The following is a 25,023-nucleotide window of genomic DNA, read 5'->3' as shown; positions in this document are numbered from 1 at the left end:
ATATTGAGATTTTAGGCTATAAATACTCATGAATGCAAGCATTAAACTTGCACCATTTCTCACACTTACAAAGTGTTTCTTTCTTTCTCTCCATTATCATCTTTGTTCTTACACTTCATTATTAGTATTCTAAATCAAGAATCAAATCACTAAAGGTAGTTATAAGCCTACTGAATTATAACATCAAGAATCAAACCACTAAAGGTAGTTATAAGCCTACTGAATTATAACATCAAGAATCAAACCACTAAAGGTAGTTATAAGCCTACTGAATTATAACACGTTATCAGCACGATAATCTTAATACTAAATATGGTTGGCTCTGCCACCAAAATGATATATGGTCGGTTATACCACCAAAATGATATATGGTCGGTTATACCACCAGAATGATATAGGTCGGTTATACCACCTGAAAAAATATATGGTCGACACTGTCGCCAAATTTTCATTTATGTTTACTAATATTTATATTTTTGTTATATAACATTTATTTATGATTGCTTACACATGGTCGACACTGTCACCTACTTATCATTTATGTTATATTAAATTTATGTTTAATGTTTATATACTTATGAATATAAATTGACTCTAATTTATCATGATGTTTGTTTTAATTTTTGATAATAGAAAATGTCGAATCTGGAAAAGCTTAAATTTACTCCTTTAGAATCAACTGGAAACAACTACATGCCATGGGTTATAAAAGTAAAAATGCATCTTAAATCAATGGGCATTCTTGAAACCATAAATGAAAACAACACTTGTTCTGAAAAAGAACAAGCTACGGCATGTTGCTTTATTCATCAACATATTGATGAATGCTTACAAAATAATTATGTGACTGTAGAAGATCCCCATGTTTTATGGGAAGGTCTCAAAAGCAGATTCAATAATCAAAGAGAAATTTTACTTCCAGCTGCAATGGAACAATGGAGAACATTAAGGTTCCAAGACTTTAAGAAAGTAAATGAATACAGCTCAGCTCTGTATAATACATGTTCACAACTTAAATTCTGTGGACATGAAATTAGTGATGCAGACATGATGGAGAAAACTTTCTCCACAATGAATGCTGCAAACATCACAGTGCAAAGAAATTTGAGAATGCTAAAGTTCAAAACATATCCTGAACTTAATTCATATCTCTTAGTTGCAGAGCAAAATGATGAGCTATTAATGAAAAATCAGCAATCCCGTCCTACTGGTACACTTGCAATCCCTGAAGCAAATACTGCAAATAATTATAAACAGGGACAAGGACGCGGGCAAGGTCGTGGTTATAATAACCATCACCATCATCATGCCAAAAGCCATAACTATGGTAGAAACCATCCTTATGGTAATGGTAATGGGCGTGGACGTGGTCGTGGTCGTGGCCGTGGTGGTCAAAGAAATAGTAATCCACGAAAATATAAATATCAACCACAAAACAAGTCCATTAAACAAGATGTTGAAGAAAATTCTTCTAAAAATTCTGAAGAATCTTGCTACAGATGTGGTAGAATGGGCCACTGGGCTAATACTTGCCGAACATCTAAACATCTTGTTAAGATGTATCAGGATTCGCTGAAAGGTAAAGAAAAGGAAGTAAATTTTGTGGATAATATTGATCCAACAGTCACTGAGAAACCATCTGATTTATATGAAGATTTCTTGAATGTTTAAGTTGTGTGTCTTTTGAAAAATAAACGATTTAATATCGTCTGTCTTTGTCATTATGTTTGCTAAATGTTTCAGTACTATCTATTTGCGTTTAAAATATTGTGTAATATTAATGTACTCACTATTTATTTCTTATATATGAAGTTCAATATGAATTTTGCTGGAATACAACATCAATCAAGTGGTGGAGATCTCTGTATAGCAGACAGTGGAACTACACACACTATACTTAAATCCGAGAAATATTTTATTGATCTAAAACCAACGGAAGGAACTATACATACAATATCAGGACCTGCTAACTTGATAAAAGGGATAGGAAAGGCAAATTTCATACTACCAAATGGTACAAAATTTTTAATAAATGATGCCTTATTTTCTCCCAAGTCAAGCAGAAATTTATTGAGTTTCTCCGACATATACCTTAACGGGTATGATTATCAGTCAGTGACAACAGAAAATGAGAAATATTTAAGTATCACTGACAAGAGTCATGTGGTTGAAAAACTGCCAAGACTTAGTTCTTGATTACATTATACACATATAAATGTACCAGAAATACATATGGTAGTTAACGAAAAATATATTGATCCTGGTGTATTCAGTTTATGGCATAACAGATTAGGCCATCCAGGATCAACAATGATGAAAAGGATTATTGAATGTACTCATGGACATCCACTAAAGGATAGAAAAATCCATCATGATACAATGGTTCCATGTACATCTTGCTCTCTTGGAAAATTGATAACTAGACCCTCACCACTTAAGGTTGAGAAAGAATCACCAATGTTTCTTGAAAGAATTCAAGGTGATATATGTGGACCAATTCATCCACCATGTGGACCATTTAGATATTTCATGGTTCTAATAGACGCATCTAGCAGATGGTCTCATGTTTGTCTGTTATCAAGCCGTAATGTGGCATTTGCAAAATTTCTTGCCCAAATTATTAAATTGAGAGCTCATTTTCCTGATTACACCATTAAAAGGGTGAGACTTGATAATGCTGGTGAATTTACATCTCAAGCATTTAATGACTATTGCATGTCTATAGGAATTGTTGTTGAACATTCTGTTGCTCATGTGCATACACAAAATGGTTTAGCCGAGTCATTGATTAAACGTTTACAGTTAATCGCTAGACCATTGATAATGAGAACAAAACTCCCTGTATCTATATGGGGTCATGCAATTTTACATGCTGCTGCATTGATTCGCATCAGACCAAGTGCAAGTCATAAATATTCCCCCCTACAACTTGCTTTTGGTCAAGAGCCAAATATTTCCCATCTTAGAACATTTGGTTGTGCAGTGTATGTTCCAATTGCGACACCACAACGTACAAAAATGGGTCCTCAAAGGAGGTTGGGAATATATGTTGGATATGAAACATCTTCAATATTAAGGTATATTGAACCTATGACAGGTGACGTTTTTACAGCACGTTTTGCTGATTGTCATTTTAATGAAACATTGTTCCCTAGATTAGGGGGAGAAATGAAAAATAAAGAAAATGATGTTTCATGGTGTGAACCTCAATTAAAGTATCTTGATCCTCGCACAAAAGAATGCGAGACAGAAGTTCAAAAGATAATGCATATACAAGAACTTGCAAATCAATTGCCTGATGCATTTACAGATACAAAAACGGTGACAAAATCATATATACCAGCAGTAAATACTCCAGCTCGAATTGAAATTCCAAAAGCTGGCAATAACGTCACTCATGAATCTTTGCCACGTCAGAAACGTGGAAGACCAATCGGTTCAAAGGATAAAAATCCTCGAAAAAGAAAATCAGCTGATAATGAAGTAAAAGAAAGTGTTCAAGAAGAACCACAAATCAGTACTCCTACTGCAGAGGAGATTGATGATGTCAATACAGAAATTGCAATCAATTATGCATATTCAAAAATATTATGGAACCGAAATGAAATGAAAAATCTTGATGAGAAATTTTCATTTAATGTTGCATATGACATCATGAATAATGATGATGATCCAGAACCAACATCTATGGTTGAATGTCAAAATAGACATGATTGGGCTCAATGGAAAGAAGCAATACGAGCTGAATTAGAATCACTCAATAAAAGAAAAGTTTTCGGATCCATCATTCTCACTCCTAAAGATGTGAAACCTGTAGGATACAGATGGATTTTTGTCCGAAAAAGAAATGAGAAAAATGAAGTTACAAGGTATAAAGCTAGACTTGTAGCTCAAGGTTTTTCTCAAAGACCGGGAATTGATTATGAAGAAACTTATTCTCCTGTTATGGATGCAATTACTTTTAGGTACTTAATCAGTCTGGCAGTTTCTAAAAATTTAGAAATGCATCTCATGGATGTTGTGACTGCTTATCTATATGGATCACTTGATAGTGATATATATATGAAGATACCTGAAGGATTTAAGGTACCAGAAGCATCAAATGCAAAACCCAAAGAAATGTATTCGATTAAATTACAAAGATCTTTATATGGGTTAAAACAATCGGGACGTATGTGGTATAACCGATTAAGTGATTACTTGATAAGCAAAGGGTATACAAATAATCTTACTTGCCCTTGTGTTTTCATTAAGAAAACAACATCCGGATATGTGATCATAGCTGTTTATGTTGATGATCTTAACATCATAGGTACAAATAAAGAGATCCATGAAGCCATTCAACTTCTAAAGAAAGAATTTGAAATGAAAGATCTCGGAAAAACCAAGTATTGTCTTGGTTTACAAATTGAGCATATGCCTAATGGTTTACTTGTACATCAAACAACATATACTGAAAAGATTTTGAAACGTTTCAATATGGACAAGGTAAAACCATTAAGTACTCCTATGGTTGTTAGATCACTCAATGTTGAAGCTGATCCATTTCGTCCATGTGAAGATCAAGAAGACATTCTTGGACCAGAAGTACCATATCTTAGTGCAATTGGAGCTCTTATGTATCTTACAAATTGTACAAGACCTGACATTTCTTTTGCAGTTAATTTGTTGGCAAGGTTCAGCTCTGCTCCTACCAAAAGACACTGGAATGGGATCAAACACATATTTCGATACCTTCGAGGAACTACTGATTTAGGATTATTTTATTCTAACGAATCAAAACAAGATTTGGTTGGTTATGCAGATGCAGGTTATTTATCTGATCCACATAAAGCTAAATCTCAAACTGGATATGTATTCCTAAATGGAGGTACTGCAATATCATGGCGTTCTCAAAAACAAACACTTGTTGCTACATCGTCAAATCATGCCGAAGTGATTGCATTACATGAAGCTACTCGAGAATGTTTTTGGTTGAGATCAATGACACAACTCATTACTGATTCTTGTGGACTAGAACGCGATAAAAGTCCAACAACTATCTATGAAGATAATGCAGCTTGCATAGCACAGATGAAAGAAGGGTATATCAAAAGTGACCGAACAAAACACATACCACCTAGATTCTTCTCATACACTCAAAATCTCATTAAGGACAACCAGATTGAAATGAGATATGTGCAATCTAGCAAAAACTCTGCTGATCTTTTCACGAAAGCACTTCCAACTGCTATTTTCAGAACACACGTTCATAACATTGGCATGAGACATGTTCAAAAGATGTAACAGCTGAAGCGATGTCTACTTGAGGGGGAGTCAACTCCATGCTGCACTCTTTTTCCCTTAGCTAAAGTTTTTTCCCACTGGGTTTTCTTTAGCAAGGTTTTTAACGAGGCACTAATTTATAGTTGATCTTCAACAAAATAAAATTGCTATCCAAGGGGGAGTGTTATAATAATAATAATAATATAGATATGGATAGTCAATTTTGGTGTATACATATAGTCAATTTTGGTACACAAAGTATGTATTTTTATATTGAGATTTTAGGCTATAAATACTCATGAATGCAAGCATTAAACTTGCACCATTTCTCACACTTACAAAGTGTTTCTTTCTTTCTCTCCATTATCATCTTTGTTCTTACACTTCATTATTAGTATTCTAAATCAAGAATCAAATCACTAAAGGTAGTTATAAGCCTACTGAATTATAACATCAAGAATCAAACCACTAAAGGTAGTTATAAGCCTACTGAATTATAACATCAAGAATCAAACCACTAAAGGTAGTTATAAGCCTACTGAATTATAACAAACACAATATTAAATGTCTCTATCCTACACTCATGCAAATACTCCTATTTAGGATACACTTGCAAATAATTAGAAGTAGTGGGGTTCCTCTTTAAATAACTCACATGGGAACCTATTCATGCAATTTACCCTCCACTTTACTCACCGACACTCTGTCCTGTATTGGACCTTCTTGTTATAAAATGTTGAAATGTTAAAAGGACTGAAGGTGTAACAAATCCATAAATCAAGGGGTCTAAGCTCTAAACCATTGAAAATAATAAACTAATATCCACCGCGTTCAACCGTACACTATTTTTTTTTCTTTTGTTTTTCACTGTCATACGCTCATGCTTTCAGATCTACCCCAACTTATTCTGTTCATATATAAAATATTCTTCTATATCTATACATATCCTACATATACATCAAATTTCACAGTCTACAATCGCTTACACTTCGATTGGAAATTCAGAATCTAGATCTGTAATCGGGACTCCTGTAAGTTCACTTTTTCTGTTATCCAGTTGTTTAAGATATTAGATCTGATTTTGAATTGTTAAATTTTCAGTTCCTATCCGTGAATTTGTGCTGTGTGATTGTTTATGACGATGATATTGCTTATATCTGTAGATCAGATGCGTAGTGCATTTGATTGATTTGTATAGTTGCATTTGATGAATATATCATACTGACTTAAATTTTGTTTGATGTAATGTGAGTTTGAACGTTGTACTTATTCAATCGAGCTCAAGCATTATAAATATAATGATTTTGTGTTGGTGTTAAAAGTTTTTTGTAATTCAATATGTGCTCGGATCAATGTGAGTAAGTGTATCTTAACTTTTGTAAGGTGTATATCAATGTTGTTAATGTCTAGTAGAATGTGCGATTTACTGGATGTGTAACATTATATGATTTGGAGAAAGTTAAATAATCATAGAGTAATGATAAGTAATTGTTACGTTCAATGAGTGAGTTGATATAACTGTAAAGCAAACTTACCTTTTGATTTATTTATTTTGATAAGTAATGTGATCAAGATTCAGCTTGATCAGATCTGAAAGTTATGATCCTCATTAATGCTATTTATGATCAGTATGTTTAATCACTCGAGTTAGGGATCACTTGTTGATGGCGTATCAAAGCATGAAAGTTCTGAGTGTAAATGGTAGAAATGTAGAATGAATACTGAGCTGTTATCATTATAAACTAGTTTGTTAATTTTTTGGTATTATAATTGTGTTTGTGTATTTTGATATTATAGAGATCTTTAGTACGGACTTGAAAATATTTACGCTTTCATTTACCATCAAGGTTAAAAATTCAGTGAAGTTTTAATAGAGTTGATGATTAAGACTAGCATGCTACGAGTGCTCTGCAAATCATACTAATAACGTTTCTTTTAGCATTACAGGTGGATAAGGAATATAACTGGTATCTGGAATAGTCCACCATCTTTCATTCTCTACGGAAACTGGGGAGAGCACATAATATCGAGCATTAATAAATACCAGATTCTTCAACTGTTATCTATTGGAAAAACTATGAGATCATACTTGTGATCTATAAAGTTTGCATTTAAGTGGCCAGTTAGCGTTGTGGAGTATCCAACGTAACGTTAGTAATGAGAGGACGGACAGATGGATCGCAGAAGAAACGTTTGCTCACGACTTTTGTTCTTGTAGCAGTCTTCCTTCTTTTCCTGTATTTGTATTATGGTTCCCAGAGTAAAGGTGAATCAGCTCTAGAGTATGGCAGCCGGTCTCTACGGAAACTTGGATCATCCTACTTAGGTGGGGATGAAGAATCCGATCTTGGCGTGAAAGATGATTTTAAATTTGGCTTAGATGATGAAGATGGCATTGTTCCAAAAAGCTTTCCTGTAAGTTGTTAACAAACAGTAGGATTATAGCTTACTCCTCTTGCTATAGTCCGTTGTAGCTAACGTTTTGCTTTTTAAAATTGTTAGGTTTTTCTCACTCTTAGTTTTTATAGACTTTAATCTCTTATTATTCTTTCCTGAAGGTTTGTGATGATCGATACTCTGAGTTGATTCCCTGCCTAGACCGGAACCTTATCTACCAGATGAGATTAAAGTTGGATTTGTCTTTAATGGAGCACTATGAAAGACACTGCCCTCTCCCTGAAAGGCGTTTCAACTGCTTGATTCCTCCCCCAACAGGGTACAAGGTGTGATTATAATCGACCAACGCATGAAATTAGTTGGTACTATATGTTAATAGCTTGAGTTTAGTTTAACTGATCTTATTATTCTTTCTTCCTGTTGTCTCTTGTTCTTGCAGGTCCCGATCAAATGGCCAAAGAGTAGAGATGAAGCATGGAAAGCAAACATACCACACACCCACCTTGCACATGAAAAGTCTGACCAGAACTGGATGGTTGTTAAAGGTGATAAGATCATATTCCCTGGTGGAGGAACTCATTTCCACAAAGGAGCTGATAGATACATCAAATCACTTGCAAATGTAAATATTTCCACACGTCTATTATCTATCTATTATCTATTATCTATTATTATTATTATTACAAAAATAAAACATATTTATTTTTGCTCATTGCATTTGATAGACAATTGAATTGACAGATGCTCAACTTCCCTAATGATATCATGAACAATGAAGGAAAATTAAGAACCGTTCTTGATGTTGGTTGTGGTGTTGCAAGTTTTGGGGGTTATCTTCTTGCATCCGACATCATCACAATGTCTTTAGCACCTAATGACGTGCATCAAAATCAGATCCAATTCGCTTTAGAAAGAGGCATTCCCGCATATCTTGGTGTTCTTGGCACAAAAAGACTTCCTTATCCCAGCAGATCTTTTGAACTTGCTCATTGTTCTCGTTGTAGAATCGATTGGCTTCAAAGGGATGGTATACTACTTCTTGAGTTAGATAGGTTGCTTAGACCAGGTGGCTATTTTGCCTACTCATCACCAGAAGCTTATGCACAAGATGAAGAAGACCTTAGAATATGGAAAGAAATGAGTGCACTTGTTGAACGAATGTGCTGGAAAATAGCTGCAAAAAGGAACCAAACTGTTATTTGGGTTAAACCTTTGACTAATGATTGTTATATGGAGAGAGCTCCTGGCACTCAACCTCCTTTGTGCCGATCAAATGACGATCCAGATGCGGTGTATGGCGTTAACATGGAAGCTTGCATCACACCTTACTCGGATCGTAAGTTTCTTATATCATTTCAATTTTTCAGTACCATAACTTCAAACTTGAGTTTAGTGTGAAATGGGTTCGTTGAACAACTCAAATTCTTCTCCATGTATTACACTGTTGTAAAAAACCCCGATTACTCCTTTTATAAAAACATACCGATCCGATTTTCAAAAATCTGTTTAATTAATCGGTCAAAGTAGGTTAATGGGTCAAAATCGGATTTGTTGGACAAAGTTGGTCAGTCAAAATCGGTCAACATTTTAACATGAATTTAAACTATAGCTTTAGATTTTTTGAACAAATGAACGATTTTGTTTATATGTTTAGACAGTTATGTTAAAGTAGGTATTGATTTTTTTATAAGATCTACGTTGAGCAGGTATTGATTAATTTATAAGTTCTACGTTTGCTTAAAGTAGGTACTGAATTTTTATAAGTTCTACGTTTGCTTAAAGTAGGTATTGATGTTTTTATAAGTTTGAACTTCACTTAACTTATTTACATTTTTCATTCAGATGATCATGCAGGTAAAGGAAGTGGATTGGCTCCATGGCCTCGCAGGCTAACTGCTCCCCCTCCTCGTCTTGCTGACTTTGGCTATTCAAGTGATATGTATGAGAAGGACACGGTAAATATACAGCTTTCTATCTTGTATATAATTATCTAATTTGTGCTTGTCAATTTACAAAATTTTCTGTACGTCTACAGGAGTTGTGGCGTCGGAGGGTTGAGAACTACTGGGATCTATTGAGCCCAAAAATATCGACAAACACTATAAGGAATGTGATGGACATGAAGGCAAATTTGGGTTCATTTGGAGCTGCTTTGAAGACCAAAGATGTTTGGGTAATGAATGTTGTCCCTGAAGATGGACCAAATACATTGAAGATTATTTATGATAGAGGCTTAATCGGCTCAATTCATAACTGGTATGGGTTTCCCTTTTTATATATATTATGTTATAGCTTCAGAAAATGAGTAAGCAAGGTTGTTAGGTTGTATTCGTTGAATATAGTTTTATGCTTCTTTAGACCTTTTAACGTGTGAGAGATAAACATAACCATAATACGACCCATTCTTACATGTATATGTCGAATTTGCCACACTAATATCTATTTTAACTTTTTCAATGATACTTGTATATTCAGGTGTGAAGCATACTCAACCTACCCTCGAACATACGATCTTCTCCATGCCAGCAACGTGTTCTCAGACATCATCGAGAAGAAGGGTTGCAGTGGTGTAGATCTTTTAATCGAGATAGACCGTATTCTAAGGCCAACAGGTTTCCTAATTGTTCGAGACAAAAAACCCGTCATTGACTTCGTAAAGAAATATCTAAGCGCAATACACTGGGAAACAGTTGCAGTGGCAGATTCATCATCAGAATCAGATGGAGAAGACGTTGTGCTGATAGTTCAAAAGAAACTTTGGCTCACAAGTGAAGGCTTAAGGGAAACAGACTAAGTTTTTGAACCTGATTACCATTTTTAGAAAATGGTATTAAAAGAAGGAAAATGGTTCTGTTTTGTAGTATGATTGCGAGTTTAGTTTCCTCTTATAATTTAGTTGATTTATTTGTTATAATATACAATTGCATCTACAAACAGTTTTTATATTTATTTGTGTATTATTTTAGTTGGATTTAAATTAAATAATCCCAAATATGCATACGTTATATAAAGTAGCGATTTTGTATCATTCAACGTTTAGTTTGGTAGTTTGTTTGTTTGTTAAAATTCTGGCATGACCTCCAGTATAGAAAGAAAAAAACAATGCAGCTTTTCGTTTAGACTTGGCTCAAATTGAGCTTTTTGCGAGTCGAATTCGAATAGCTCACGAGTAGTTCGTCTCATTTACAGCTCTGGTCATTAAGAATAAAATTAAGCATTAAACACTAGTACATTGAGTTGGTTATGAGAAGTTGTGTTTTGACTACTTCAATTAAATGTACAAACAATTGAAACATGTAATAATTTTTTAATGACAACCATTAGAGTTGTCATTATATATGTTCTTTTTTGTTCATGTATAATTTGACAATTTGATTTGAATTCATAGGTCAAGTTACAAGTTATCGTTGATTGCGTGGTTTACCCCGTAGTATTATTTTTTGTTATTTTCTTTTACGAAAAAACAAATAGAATTTTATAACAAAAGAACAATCATCAAAAAATGAAACATCTTTCAAACTTACAAACCAAGCACCCGAGTACTAATAAAACCAAAAGCTACGCTCGCAAAACAAACTATAAAGATACAAGGCCTAATAATGGTATTAACATGAAAGAACTAAAATAAAAAAGATGGAATCCATTCTAGATGACCACCGGAAGATTTAGACTCATCTAAAAACCAGGAGAATAACCGCCTTCACATGATCAAAACACTTAAGCGTCTTTAATAAGTCGCCAAAAGCCTCCAGTTCTTCACCTTGAATCAATTTACTCCTTTGTTTCAGTTTTTAATTCGATTTTTGTTTCAATTTTGGCCTAAAAATTTTTAAAAGTGAATATACCGAACCGATTACACCGAATAAACCGAAAACTAAACTCATTTTTCGTCTTTTAAATTGCACATATTGATTGGACGGTTCTCTAGAATTAAAAACCATATCGCCACCTAATTTGGATGATTGAACATAAAAAGGTCTGTACCCATTTATTTGCCCTAGATTACTCATACTCTCCCACAAAACCCTAACCGAGTGTCTCGTATCTGTCGATTGAATCAGGTTAGTTCTCAATAGTCCCAATCCCTGCACAATTTTAATACATTCTTTGATTCGACAATGCTGTATTTATGAACAACGAATTCATACCAAGGGGCTGTTAGTTTTGCATACGATCGACCTTCCTTTTTCATCTTTTTTTCGTTGTGGATCCAGTTATGTCCTTAATGTTTATATACACACATGCTTATTGAACAATTGTACGTAATTCTGTTAACATGCTTGGTAATTAAACCGTATAAGTGATAGATTTTGTTTGGAATAATAATATGTATGGGTACTTTTTATGTTAACATGTTTAGGGTTTTGCTCTCGAAATTTCTAAGTTTTCTAGATTTTTTTTTTTTTCTTTTCCCTTTTGGTTGTTTTGTTTATTTGTTGAATCGGGTATATCATGTGTCTGTTTGATATTAAATGACTATTACAAATTTTTTTTTTCTTTTCTGTGAATTTGATATTTAGATGGCCCTATATTTGGTGTTTTGCTAAGATTACGAAATATTCATATACGAAAAGGAACCCAAACTCGAACAAAGATGTAGTTCATCTCAAGTATCTCAACGTTTTTTTAACACCTTTTGATGTTTTATTATGGCAAACTCTTGAATAGTGGGTGGTATCAACAATCTACAACATTACATGGTGCAGTGTGACTCTGTGACAATAGAGAATATCAACAAATGGAATGAGGCATAGATATTTGACATTTAGACGTTTAATTTTAGCATCCATTGTTAGTTTATGGCTGTATAAACCATGTGTTTTTTTTTTCTTCAGGGAAGTATATATTAACATGATTGTTATATGTTCTATTCTCACTAAGCATACTTTCTACTGCTCCAATTTTTTTTTTTTCATGTTGTTTGTAAATCATATCTTCAACTACTATTGTATACTATTGAAAGGAGTATGTAGTAACTTTTAAGTTCTAAGTCAACTTCTAATGGGAATAATTTTTATGATAATTGGGATCTGCTTGGTGTTGTTGAGATTGATTAGATTGTTGTTAGCATTCGGATAATATGGAAAACATGTTATTCCTTTGTTTTTAGGGAAATATGTCATATTTTTACAGATAAGATTTGATTGCAGTATTGAAGAGTTTGTTTGTTTGTTTGTATAGTGAATATGCCCAAATTGAAGGAGAAGCAATGGGAGCTTTCTGAAAGTTCCAAAGGGAAGCCATCAAGCAAAAAGAAAAGTGCGGGGGAGTTGCGTCTTCACAAAGGTACACACTGCATTACTAATTAACAACGAGTGAACTCAGTATTAGTGTTTATAGGTTCCCGGGTAAATATATATAAGGCTTTCTCTGATTTTTACTCCGATCCACGCAGCCTAACCGGGTTATCCCGTGACTGTTTCGCGTGGCCACCACAACAGGTTTGAACCTGTTGTGACATCTTGTGAGGATATGAGGGTTCTCAGTTCTTGGTGATAATTTTACTAAAGATTCCTACTTTCTGATAGCCAATCACTTTTTGTTATAGTATGTTATTTGTTTGTCGTATTGTGTGCAGATATTAGTGAGTTAAACCTACCCAATACATGTAGCATATGGTTCCCAAATGGAAAAGATGATCTAATGCACTTTGAAGTAACCATTCGGCCAGATGAGGGTAACTACTTGTAAGTGTATCATTATTCCTTTTCTTTTCTTCCTTTGTTTCCAACTAAATATACCGTTTAGCTAATAGATTCCCACATGTAGTATGATATTGAAGTTTTTGTTGTTGCTAATTTTTTTAAAAGTGTTTCATTATTTAGAATATGAATAATGATATGATGATGTCAACTGTTGGGAAATATGTTATCAGAGGTGGCTCATTTACGTTTATGTTCGAGATTTCCCCAATCTATCCCCATGAGGCACCGAAGGTCAGATGCAACAAAAAGGTACGTACACATAGTTATAGTAGTTATTAGTGTGTTCAAGATCCTCCTCATTTGGCAGTTTCTTTTCTACTTGTGTAAATGTTGTTGTGTTATGTGAGGATCAGGGTGACAAATTCAACTCTTTTACTTATGAATGTTTTGATTTTGGGTCAAGTTTTATCTCAAATAATAAGTCTAAAATGGGTCAAACAGGCTGAAAGTCATCTATGTTTTACTTTTTTTTTTAACTATTATGTTAGAAAAGCATCCATGAATACATAATCTATTTTTTAGTTCATACTACCTTTTAAGATTATAATTAACGCTTTAGTTATTTGTGCTTTTTTCCTAAGTGGGCAGGAATGTGTTCATTATGGGTTAACCCACCCGGTTATCTGAACAGTACTACACAATCACTCACTCATTTTGACCTGTAACCCAATCCTTTATATTTAATTGTAATGTTCCTGGTAAGAGCTGAATCATAACTGTGTGTTGTGTTGTTATCTGTACGTAGGTGGACCACCCTAACATGGACTCGAATGGAAATGTTTGCCTCAAAATCCTTCGAGAAGACTGGAAACCAGTTTTAAACATTAACACTATCATCTGTGTATTGGATCATCTGTTGGTGGTAATTAATTTTCTTATCTTCTTTTGGGCTGTTGTGTTTAGATTGGCTTTTTGAAAGTGATATCACATATCTATCTAGAATCATCAGATAATTAGTCGTGTAATAAAAGTTTACTGACTCTCAAACTTTTTCAACAAGAAAGGGTAAATAGGTAATTTTATTCTGCTGTTAAATAATCAGTTTTATTGCAGATTGTACTGTACTGTTCTCTTGACACTAAATAATGCTTAATCATCACGTTTTTATGGTGCAATAATCTGAACACGGAACATACAAAACACCAATATTTTTTTTTTTTTTTAATTTTATTTATTTGTGTTGTTGATTTGAATAGCTTGATTTCTTGTGTAGGAACCAAATCGTGAGGATTTCGTAAAAGCGTTGCCAAAGAGACGTAGGTTGTTTAAATCCCGATTTCACCCGCCACCCATGACTTACTGATGGGCCAGCATTCAACAAACATACATGATTTGTGCGGTGACGAAAAAATAAAAAAATAAAAAAATATGAACTTAATAGATGATGCATTTGGTTGTTACCGTGTAAGTAAAACTAATTGGTCTCGTATGAATTTAACCTCCGAGGGAAGATGATGGTTATTACAGACTTGGCTAAATGTGTATGGATAAATTGTTGTTAAAAATGTTGCAACTTTTGTATGGTTCTAATTGTTTCATTTCGGGTCTACTGATTCTTTGGTAGTCTTGAATTGGTTTTTAGTAGGGGTGTAAATGACACAGAGTTCCACTCGGCTTGTTTATAAACAAAAGAGATTGGGCTCAATGTTGACTTGTTTCGTGCTTTAATATCTTAAGCTCAAGTTTAACTTGTTTGGTTTCTATCTAAGCTTAAAATATTAAGCTCAAGCATTGATGGTAAAATTGTTAAAAAAATTTTAGAGCTAACTGGTGACCCTGAATCTTGTAAGCCATTCATGGGGTGGTGCGACTATAGAACCTTCAACTCATCGGTAGCATTATCAAGAATATCAGTCGTTTTGCATTTTTGTGCCCTTTGAAGGTCAGCACTATTGCAGAGTAGTAGAGATAGTGGAGAACAAATCAATCTCAGAGAAAATCACAACATTTTATAGTTTAACATGAAACCTTATCAAATGTTTTTAATCATTAATTCAAAAGTACTCGAAGTATGGAGTTATTTTTGTACATCTTTTTATCACAAGTATAAAAAAAATAAAAAGGTCTGAACGGTAGTGTTGATATTTGCTAAACTTTATGATTGTGATATACTAAATACTGAAGTTAAATAGTTAACATGAAACCTTATCAAATGTTTTTAATCATCAACTCAAAAGTACTCGAAGTATGGAGTTATTTTGACCTTTTTTCTCAGCGGAAAAAAAAGGAAACTTATATATTAAAGTATTAAACAAAAAAGGATCATCAGAAAAATGAATCCTCCTTCAAACATACAACCATGTAACCCGAGCAGAACTAAACAAACCTACACAAAGCTCACACAACCGAAAAACTAAGAGGCTCGACAAGCACAAGGACACGACTAGAAATAAAGAACAAAGAGATGACATTCAATCTAACGGTAAACCAGAAGATTAAGATTCATCTAAACATAAAAATAACAACAACGACGACAAAGAAAGGCCTAAAAACTCAAGCGTCTTTGATGACTATTAGATAGTGTATTTATAGTATTCATTGAATATTATATGCTAGGGACGGGAGAAGATAGTCGTGCTTGGGTTATGTTTGACACACTGAAGAACTCTAATGTTTAATATAACTATACATAACTATTTTGAAAAGTAACACCAGTTGTATTGTAATATAGAAATGTTATGTGTTTTAAATACTTCCACTGTGATTTAAAAAAAAAAAAGTACAGTATTACAGAAGGGAAATGGTTCTGTTTTGTAGTATGATTGTGAGTTTAGTTTCTCCTTATAATTTAGTTGATTATTTGTTATAATATACATTTGCATCTACAAACAGTTTTTTATATTTATTTGTGTATTATGTTAGTTGGATTTGAATTAAATAATCCCAATTATGCATACGTTATATAAAGTAGCGATTTTGTATCATTCAATGTTTAGGTTGGTAATTTGTTTGTTTGGTAAAATTCTGGCATGACCTACAGTTTAGAAAGAAAAAGAACATGAAGCTTTTGTTTTTGATGATTGTCATAATGATAAAACACGATGTGGGGTTATATTACTTGTATTGTTTTCTATTGTAGCTTTTTAAGTGACTACAGCCTTTGAATAATCTACAATTATTGTATTTATGTGACATAGAGGTGGAAGTTATAGTTAGAAATATCAATCCCCCTAGCATGATAATTAGTGAGTGATCTTATAACCTCGTTCCAATAGTTTATCACTAAACATCTAGAATTGTAGAAATCGTTTCAAGTTTCTGTATCATCCGCTATGCAAAATTGAAATTAGAGGGTTCTATTTCTTTTTATAATATAAATAATAAATGTTGAAATGACACAAAGTTGAAAAGTTGCAACTGATAAAAGGTTGCTTATGCTATGGAAAGAATGCAAGGAATCATTAATCGTACTTTCACTCTTCGAAATGGTAATTAAATTGAAAGAATTCTTTGCACCTTTTTTTTTATTTTTATTTTTTTTTAATGGGAATTTTTTGACATCGAATCTGGTAAAACCTCCTTATAGGGTCAATATATACCACCATTATTGGTTTTCAATTTGTTTAAAGAAAATCATGTCATTCCTAAAATCGAACACATAACCTCTCATATCCCATGACTCAAAGGACATGTGGGAAATCATTGGGTTATGCCCCGCAAGTTCTAACGTCTTTGCACCTGACCTTGTAAATATGCTCATATTTCCTATTTACTAATCCTGGTAATATACGGAGTATAAGTTATGAAGTTAGTACACATGTAATTCTGTAAACCTAATATTTATTATTTATTTAGGATTATATTAGAAGATTAGTCAAATATGTTTAAAAAAAAATTTTATAAGACCACATGGGTTCGTATGTTATTTCATATATATCAAATTCAACACAAAAATATATTTAAAATGTAATAATTACGTAATTCTTTCATTCTATTATAACTGTCATCCGTCTGCTATTGACTTTGCAAAATATTTTTTTATCTTTGACTTTAATTTTTTTATTTATATTAAATTATATTTGATAAAGGGGGATGATTCTCACACACTGTTTTTTGATCCTCACACACCAATTTACTTGAACTCCTCCCTAATAATAGGTAAAAGGGTGTGTGAGGATCAAAAAACAGTGTGTGAGAATCATCCCCCTTTGATAAAAGTTATATGAATGGATTAAAATTTTATTATGTTTTTTCATTGATACTTCGTATAACTTTAATAAAGTATTATAAAACACAAACAAAATAATTTTTAATCAAAATTGAAAACAAAAACTTTTATAAATTAATAGTGAACACTTATATTGAGACGGATGAAGTATTGTATTTGAAAAAAATAATAATATAAACATAAACAATGTTAATTAAAAAATGCACTAGTTTTATGTCTTTTTACATGATTCCAATGAGTTTTTAAGCGGATTTGATATACATTAAACAACGTGTATTTGAGAGGTCCATAAATTCGTGATATAAAAAATTAAGATGCTAAACACAGGTAATTTTGATTTTACTAAACGTTGCCTTTATTGTTATTAAACACAAAAGTATTCCGGAGTTTACAATTAAATGATCATTTCTTTAGAAATTTTGAATTTGTTTATATGATTTTTTTTAAGGGTTGTCGTTAAGCTACTAATGTGCCGTATTTGTTAATATTAATAATAGTGATTTTCACATGAAGATTATTTAAAACTACAAAATCTTTTATGCACATAAATAATGGCTCTAATTTTTTAATTTTTGGCAAAAAACTAGAACTTATATTAAAACTCGAGGACATTCATCGAAAAGATGAAGTCTCGAAACATTACAACTCACAAACACCACACCCATACAAAGAACAAACGACCTAAACTATATAAAAATCACAAAACGAAACCACCCACAAAACTAAACTTACATGAAACAAAAAGAACCTAATACCGCACATAAAAACCTAGAGCCAAGTAGGGGCAAAGTTACTTTGGGACAGAGGGGGGTGCCCGCCCCCAGACGATTTCAAAATGTTAGTGGAAAATTTTTGGAATTTTCGGCTTTACTCCTAGTGGATTTTTCGTTTTGCCCCAAAACCTATATATTTTGCCCCAAAATCTTCAAATTTTGCCTATAATTCTCCAAAATTTGTCCAAAACTTTCAAATTTTGTCTAAAAACCTTCATAGTTTGCCTAAAAACCTCCATTTTTGCCCTAAAACCTTAAAATTTTGCCCTAAAACCTTCAAATTTTGTCCAAAAACCTTCACTTTTTGCCAAAAAAACTCCATTTTTCTCCCAAAACTTCCATATTTTGCCCAAAAAATTTTGTTTCCTTTTAAATTTTTTTTGACTCCGATAAAAAAAAAAAAAAAATCTTGCTTCCGGCATTGGAGCCAAAAACATCTGAAACATTATCACAAAAATCAAAAGAGAACCACCACAACTAATCAAATACTGAAATACCCTCAAAATAATGACTCTAATGACTATCATTAGAATTTTGATTATATATACAGTGAATTTTAATTATCGTGGCACCCTAGTCATATCGTATATAATAATATTTCGTGATAATTTGGGAGAACGAGATATTGAAGAACATATTCTCCCGAGACAATCACCACCAACAAAATCAAACCAACTGCAGCAAAGATTTCAATTTTTAAAAGATTTCAACTGCTCAATGCTTTTCTCTTTCTCTCTCTAAAAACTGTGTGTTCATTGGTGATACTGCAATTTAGCCGTATCTGCGCTCACTTCATCACTCCACAATTCTCATTCTAGGGTTTTCAATTTCATCCAATTCAACCATCGATCATTACTCTAGGTACTATCTTCACTTTTGTTTAATCCTCTAATTTAATCGAATTTAGGGTTTCGAATAACGCAGCCTCAGTTTATGCACTTTATTACGGAGTAGTATTTTCAATTATGCTGATGTCACTGTGATGTAATGCTGCATTTGTTTGTTATTTATGTCCAATTTATTGCACCTTTGGTTTGATATATATATTACAAAGTGTTGTTTAGCTCTGAATTATATTATATTATATTCTCCATACATGATTAATATTCTTAATTTATTTTTTAATATTAGATTGGATATGTATGTCTACTTACAGTAGGTTATATTGATTGTAGCAGAGTACTTAGGATCGTCTGCTTCGAAGGCGGTAACGTGTCTATAGATTTTGTTGATCGAAAATTTGAGCAAGGTGGAAAGATTAGAACTTTGCTGGATTGGTTTTCATTGTAGTGAAATTGATTAGAAGAAAGTGTTGGTTGACTTAACATATGGATTTTGCAAAGCGTTGGTGTAAAAAGTTACGACCGAAAGAGAAGCCTAAATCTTCACCGAGAAAGGATGTTAGAAGTAATGGAAAAGATGGTCTAAGAGTAACAAGTGATGAAGCACCCTCAAATGCCACTAAACAGAAGGTTGAGGCTGCTAAACAGTATATTGAAAAACACTACAAGGAGCAAATGAAGAATCTGAATGAGCGAAAGGAACGGTATGAATCTATGCATCACATATCTAGTATTATTATAAGGAATGCGATGCGATTTTCTAGTTATTGAGCCTAAGTTGTACGGATTATTATATAATAATATACTTTTGATCTTCACACTTTCTACTAAATCAAAGCCTTGATATTTATTTATGTAGGCGTCATGTACTTGAGAAGAAGTTGGCTGATTCAGAGGTAACCGAAGAAGAACAAAACAATCTACTTAAACATTTGGAGAAGAAAGAAACTGAATATATGCGACTTCAGAGGCATAAAATGGGCGCTGATGATTTTGAGCCATTGACAATGATAGGAAAGGGTGCATTCGGGGAGGTATTCACATCTACAAATTGTGAATATATAGTCTATAATCTATTACATTCACGCAACTACGTACGAGAGTCAAATCAACCGACCTTGTTTGACCTGATTTCACCGTTTGGTGTTTAGTAATTTTTCTAGTTCTTTAACTGGTGAGATTATTATACTTCCAGGTTAGAATATGCAGGGAGAAGACAACTGGCAATGTCTATGCAATGAAAAAATTAAAAAAATCCGAAATGCTCCGTAGAGGCCAGGTAGAAATTTATTTTTTGTCGGTTTTATCCTTTATTTATTTATTGTTGATATATAAATATATATGTATAATATATAATATATATTAATTGGAGTATTTTTAGGTTGAGCATGTGAAAGCAGAAAGGAACCTACTTGCAGAGGTTGATAGCAATTGCATTGTTAAACTTTATTGTTCATTTCAAGATGAAGAATATTTATACCTCATAATGGAATATCTACCCGGGGGAGATATGATGACTTTACTGATGCGAAAGGATACGTTGACTGAAGATGAAGCTAGGTTTTATGTTGGGGAAACTGTTTTGGCAATCGAGTCTATTCACAAACATAATTATATTCATAGGTTGCTACACACTTCTATTTTTACATCATTTTGACAATTTTTATCAGAAGAATAATTCTTTTTTCAATTGTTGTAGGGATATTAAACCGGACAACTTGCTGCTTGATAAATTTGGGCACATGAAATTGTCAGATTTTGGATTGTGTAAGCCATTAGACTGTACCAATCTTCAAGAAAAGGATTTTTCTGGGGCGAATAATTTAAGTGGGACCCTTCAAAATGATGGGCGCCCTGTTGTGCCAAAACGTACTCAACAGGAGCAACTTCAGCATTGGCAGAGGAATAGGAGGATGCTTGTAAGTTACTTTTTATAAATTTGAGATTTAAGTCATTCGAGTTGAGCTTATACGAGTTCTTTACTTATTTGAGCTCGAACTCTAGTGGAACTTTAAAGATTTGATCTTTATTGAGTTTGAGCACAAAAAAACGAGTTTAAAATATATAACAGCCAAGTTCGAAATTTTATGGACTTGGATCCAGTTGTTATAGAACTTCTCAAGCCCTATTAGTTTTTAAGTTACAATATAATATTATTCTAGTTAATTGAATTGAATATGGTTTATAATGAATTTTTTCAAGCTACACAAGCTTTCAAATCAAACTTAATCCTGTCTTGAGCCTAAATTGAGCTTGCATCAAGGCTCGTTGAGCTACTGAGCTGGATCGGCTCATTTGAAGTTCTATTTAAGATTGTTTTGCATTTTGGATTAGAGGGGGTTGTTCATTAAACTTTTTGTTTCCTAACACATTAGTTTTGCGTTTCCAATTTTTTTTTAATGATGTAGGCATATTCCACTGTCGGAACACCTGATTATATTGCTCCAGAAGTTTTGCTGAAGAAAGGATATGGAATGGAATGTGATTGGTTTGTATCTTTAACCCTTGAAAAGAATTTATTGCTTTAAAATGGAATATAATAATAAAAATATTATATTTTGATTTCTTGCCATAGGTGGTCTCTTGGGGCAATTATGTATGAAATGCTTGTTGGATACCCACCCTTCTATTCAGATGAGCCAATGGCTACTTGTAGAAAGGTAAATTTGTTCACTCTAGCTTATTACATAATTCTTATTGTATGTTTAATAAAGTTTATAAATAAATTGTGCCAGATTGTTAATTGGAGAACTCATTTAAAATTTCCCGAAGAGGCTAAACTGTCTCCCGAGGCAAAAGATCTTATCTGTAAACTTCTTTGCAACGTTGAAAAGAGGCTTGGAACCAAAGGCGCATATGAAATAAAGGTGTTGCGCTTTTAAAAGCCCGAGTTAACTAATTTGCTGGTTTTGTAGGTTAATTTTGATCTAATTTTTTGCTATTGACAGGCACACCCTTGGTTTAAAGGAATAGAATGGGAAAAATTGTATCAAATTGAAGCTGCATTTATTCCTGAAGTAAATGGCGAGCTTGATACCCAAAATTTTGAGAAATTTGAAGAGGTGGTTTTATTAGTTTGTGCACTGTTACAGCCATACCTCCATATTTTGTTCATTTTTTTTTTTTTTTTTTTTTTTTTGGTGGTTTTATAACTTTTCGTTATTCTTCATGTAATATTACGACAGGGGGACAACCAAATTTCGTCGTCAACAAAGTCAGGCCCTTGGAGAAAGGTTAGTAAGAAATCTTGGTTTAGCAATTGCAATCTTAACAGTCTAAATCTTGCCTTTACAAACGTATTTAAATCATTACTGTATATGCTTTTTGTGTTCAAGATTTTGGGAATACGATCTGTTAGTTTGTTCTTAGAACATTATCATTCAGCTGAATAAGGCTAAGGTAAACGGAAGCATACTTTGTTTGTGAATTTGATTTATAGATGCAAAAAGTTTAAGATAAAATTAGTTGCTAACTAAGGACTATTGCAAACAAGTACTGCAGTGGATTAGAAGCCTCACTTAAAACAAAGGAAGGCAAACAAATACAATCATTGTTTAAGCAGGATAGACCAAACAGAACAAAAGATGCAACTACAACATATCGTTTAGTTACTGCCTTTCTTAAATCCAAAAAATCACTTGTAATATGTCATATACTCATATGTGTAGAGAAAGATTGAGAGAATCCTCTCACCCAAATAATAACTTAATCGAAATCTTGAATGAAGTGTATGTTTATGTCTAGACTTGCTGGTTATCATTAGTTTTTCATGTGTCAATTTTCATTTTCTTTGTCATATTTGTGTTGTTTCAGTTACTATTATGCCAACTATACATGTGTGATTGAAGTTCATTTTCATTGTATTATTAAACTTTATGATATGATATTATGATACGTTTCTTCTTGGTTTTTAAAGTTAAATTATATATATTTTTTGCTTAACTGCAGATGCTATCTTCTAAAGATGTCAACTTCATGGGGTACACATATAAGAACTTCGAAATCGTAAATGAACATGAGGTTCCAGGAATTGGTACTCTTGATTTTCTCCTTGCATGCGCAACTACTTATATCAATTACTTTTGTGGTTTAATTTTGTTGATTTTTATTCCTTGAAACTGTATCTCAACTATAAAGCAATTGAACTATGGGAATGATATTTAATAAGTTACGTAACAAATATATCTTCTACCAGATTTTGAACTCTTTTGGTTAAGAGATTCATATGAGATAACATCGAACATGGTCAAAATCTAAAAATCAATTTCACTTTTTTTTTTTTATAGCTGAGTTGAAGAAAAAGAGTTCAAAGCCTAAGAGACCTACAGTGAAGTCCCTTTTTAGTAAGATCTCTCTCTCTCTCTCTCTCTCTCTCTCTCTCTCTCTCTATCTCTCTCTCAGAGGTGTCACATATGTGATTATAAAACGTCATTGTTACAATGAAGATCTAAATTTACATAGAAATAAAGAAATTTTTAAGTTTTGTGCAGCTGAATGCATTTGCATGACTTTCAACTAGTTTAACCCCACTTTGATCCACTGACCTTTTTGATAAATCTTTTAGCTTAACAATGTGACACTTTAGAGATAACACATTATTGAACTCAACCCATGTGTATATAAAAAGGTTGAAATCGCCACCTCCAGAAAATACAGGGGGAAAAATGACTTGGGTACTTGCACAACAAATTTACTTATCGTCATGAATTCCCTTTTTTACCTTTACAGAAGAAGAAACGGACTCAACATCCTCTCAAAATCAAGGAAGTTTTCTCAACCTCCTACCTCGACAGTTTGAAGTCTCGAAACAAAAGGAGTCTACGTGAACCAGTATTGTTCTGTTCATAACGGTCATATATTCATAGTTAAAAATCAATTAAAAGCAATGCAATGTTCTTAATTGCTGATCGACAGCTTCCGGTTACACGGGGGTGGGTAAATACAGAATGAAAGAGGGATTTTCAGTTTGTTCAATTTGCAGACGAAAAATGATTTGTTTGATGATATTGTGGATGATAGACCATTTTGTGGCTTTCATTTTTTCTGGGTTTCCAAGTCTCTTGTAAATTTGTTTATTATCATTATTGGACTGTGTATATTTGTTCTTGCATTACTTGTAGTTGGTGTGTAACATATCCAGTTGTCAAGGTAACGTTTATGGGACTTGTAACTTGCAAGTACTTTGATAGTTACAGTTTTATGGTTGAAGGTAGTTTGACATTTTGTGTTTGATATTTTGTGCTTGCATTTTTCCCCCTATATACTGTCAGTGTTGAAAACGACGTCTGTTGCGACGCCCGTTGTGACGTTTTGGTGACCAGCCCGTTTCAACCACGTCCTATCGTCTAATAAGTCGGTCAACGGTCAAAAGCCGGGTCAAATGCAAATGAAGGAAAGGTCGGGTCTAATTATGCGGGAAAGGTCGGGTCGACGTCCGTCAAAAGTCAAAATTCAGTTAAAATTGGTCAAAGTCGATCAAATCGATCAAAATAGACGTAGTTTAGTGTTATTTTCTTGTAATATATTTTAACGATAACAACGATTATAGGTACAAACTGGTCAACGAAGGTTTTGGGCTTTAAAAAATGTCTATATTTGTGTGTATATATATATAAGTCAATGTCCGTCTAGACCCCATCTCGACGTTTTAAGGTCCCGACCGTCTCGACCCCGTTTCGCGTCTTTTTTAACCTTGCAATTAATTTTGTTGACGTCAAATAGCACTCTAATACGAAATTTATTTAATCGTAAAGACCTTTTAAGCTCTTAACTTTTTATTTTTGTTAATTAGTTATTTTTAGTAATAAAACAAAATCAAAATTATTTTATCAAGTGCACAAAATATAAAAAAACAAAACTTACGTGTTCAGTTC

The 25,023-nt window shown here is 33.0% G+C and overlaps 3 protein-coding genes across 6 annotated transcripts; all 3 read left to right on the top strand.

Moving 5' to 3' along the window:
- Positions 1 to 6,129: 6,129 nt before the first annotated feature.
- Positions 6,130 to 10,533, top strand: LOC139839786 (probable methyltransferase PMT3). Of its 2 annotated transcripts, none has more exons than XM_071829943.1 (8): positions 6,130 to 6,296; positions 7,213 to 7,680; positions 7,824 to 7,988; positions 8,102 to 8,284; positions 8,404 to 8,998; positions 9,505 to 9,617; positions 9,698 to 9,918; positions 10,138 to 10,533. In XM_071829943.1, exons 2-8 carry the CDS (start codon positions 7,423 to 7,425, stop codon positions 10,454 to 10,456), a joined length of 1,854 nt encoding a protein of 617 aa, XP_071686044.1. In that variant the 5' UTR covers positions 6,130 to 6,296; positions 7,213 to 7,422; the 3' UTR covers positions 10,457 to 10,533. The 2 variants fall into 2 exon arrangements, with proteins under 2 accessions (XP_071686044.1, XP_071686045.1); XM_071829944.1 differs by having other exon boundaries at positions 7,205 to 7,680.
- A 1,826-nt stretch (positions 10,534 to 12,359) lies between these two features.
- Positions 12,360 to 14,963, top strand: LOC139840733 (NEDD8-conjugating enzyme Ubc12-like). The gene is made up of 7 exons (XM_071830982.1): positions 12,360 to 12,410; positions 12,498 to 12,501; positions 12,844 to 12,948; positions 13,241 to 13,349; positions 13,538 to 13,616; positions 14,113 to 14,229; positions 14,581 to 14,963. Exons 1-7 carry the CDS (start codon positions 12,360 to 12,362, stop codon positions 14,668 to 14,670), a joined length of 555 nt encoding a protein of 184 aa, XP_071687083.1. The 3' UTR covers positions 14,671 to 14,963.
- A 4,064-nt stretch (positions 14,964 to 19,027) lies between these two features.
- Positions 19,028 to 24,351, top strand: LOC139839784 (uncharacterized). Of its 3 annotated transcripts, none has more exons than XM_071829938.1 (14): positions 19,028 to 19,169; positions 19,487 to 19,854; positions 20,010 to 20,184; positions 20,346 to 20,429; positions 20,532 to 20,773; positions 20,850 to 21,069; positions 21,559 to 21,638; positions 21,726 to 21,810; positions 21,886 to 22,017; positions 22,099 to 22,212; positions 22,336 to 22,383; positions 23,099 to 23,183; positions 23,437 to 23,493; positions 23,879 to 24,351. In XM_071829938.1, exons 2-14 carry the CDS (start codon positions 19,637 to 19,639, stop codon positions 23,974 to 23,976), a joined length of 1,638 nt encoding a protein of 545 aa, XP_071686039.1. In that variant the 5' UTR covers positions 19,028 to 19,169; positions 19,487 to 19,636; the 3' UTR covers positions 23,977 to 24,351. The 3 variants fall into 3 exon arrangements, with proteins under 3 accessions (XP_071686039.1, XP_071686040.1, XP_071686041.1); XM_071829939.1 differs by having other exon boundaries at positions 19,484 to 19,854; XM_071829940.1 differs by having other exon boundaries at positions 19,465 to 19,854.
- Positions 24,352 to 25,023: the final 672 nt, after the last annotated feature.

The sequence above is a fragment of the Rutidosis leptorrhynchoides genome, chromosome 4 (genome assembly GCF_046630445.1).
Source record: "Rutidosis leptorrhynchoides isolate AG116_Rl617_1_P2 chromosome 4, CSIRO_AGI_Rlap_v1, whole genome shotgun sequence".
Classification (NCBI taxonomy): Eukaryota; Viridiplantae; Streptophyta; class Magnoliopsida; order Asterales; family Asteraceae; genus Rutidosis; species Rutidosis leptorrhynchoides.
The sequence above is the reverse complement of the archived record's forward strand: the minus strand, read 5'-3'. Positions and strand labels throughout refer to the sequence as shown.

What these genes read in the sequence shown, in the direction of transcription:
- LOC139840733 (XM_071830982.1), top strand. Translation starts at nt 12,360, where the DNA reads ATGGTGCAGTGTGACTCTGTGACAATAGAGAATATCAACAAATGGAAT. An exon ending in AGGTCAGATGCAACAAAAAG is followed by an intron (nt 13,617 to 14,112) that starts GTACGTACACAT and finishes ATCTGTACGTAG; the next exon opens with GTGGACCACCCTAACATGGA. An exon ending in TATTGGATCATCTGTTGGTG is followed by an intron (nt 14,230 to 14,580) that starts GTAATTAATTTT and finishes TTTCTTGTGTAG; the next exon opens with GAACCAAATCGTGAGGATTT.
- LOC139839786 (XM_071829943.1), top strand. Translation starts at nt 7,423, where the DNA reads ATGAGAGGACGGACAGATGGATCGCAGAAGAAACGTTTGCTCACGACT. An exon ending in TTGTTCCAAAAAGCTTTCCT is followed by an intron (nt 7,681 to 7,823) that starts GTAAGTTGTTAA and finishes TCTTTCCTGAAG; the next exon opens with GTTTGTGATGATCGATACTC. An exon ending in ATCGGCTCAATTCATAACTG is followed by an intron (nt 9,919 to 10,137) that starts GTATGGGTTTCC and finishes TTGTATATTCAG; the next exon opens with GTGTGAAGCATACTCAACCT.
- LOC139839784 (XM_071829938.1), top strand. Translation starts at nt 19,637, where the DNA reads ATGGATTTTGCAAAGCGTTGGTGTAAAAAGTTACGACCGAAAGAGAAG. An exon ending in AAATGCTCCGTAGAGGCCAG is followed by an intron (nt 20,430 to 20,531) that starts GTAGAAATTTAT and finishes GAGTATTTTTAG; the next exon opens with GTTGAGCATGTGAAAGCAGA. An exon ending in AGAGGAATAGGAGGATGCTT is followed by an intron (nt 21,070 to 21,558) that starts GTAAGTTACTTT and finishes TTAATGATGTAG; the next exon opens with GCATATTCCACTGTCGGAAC.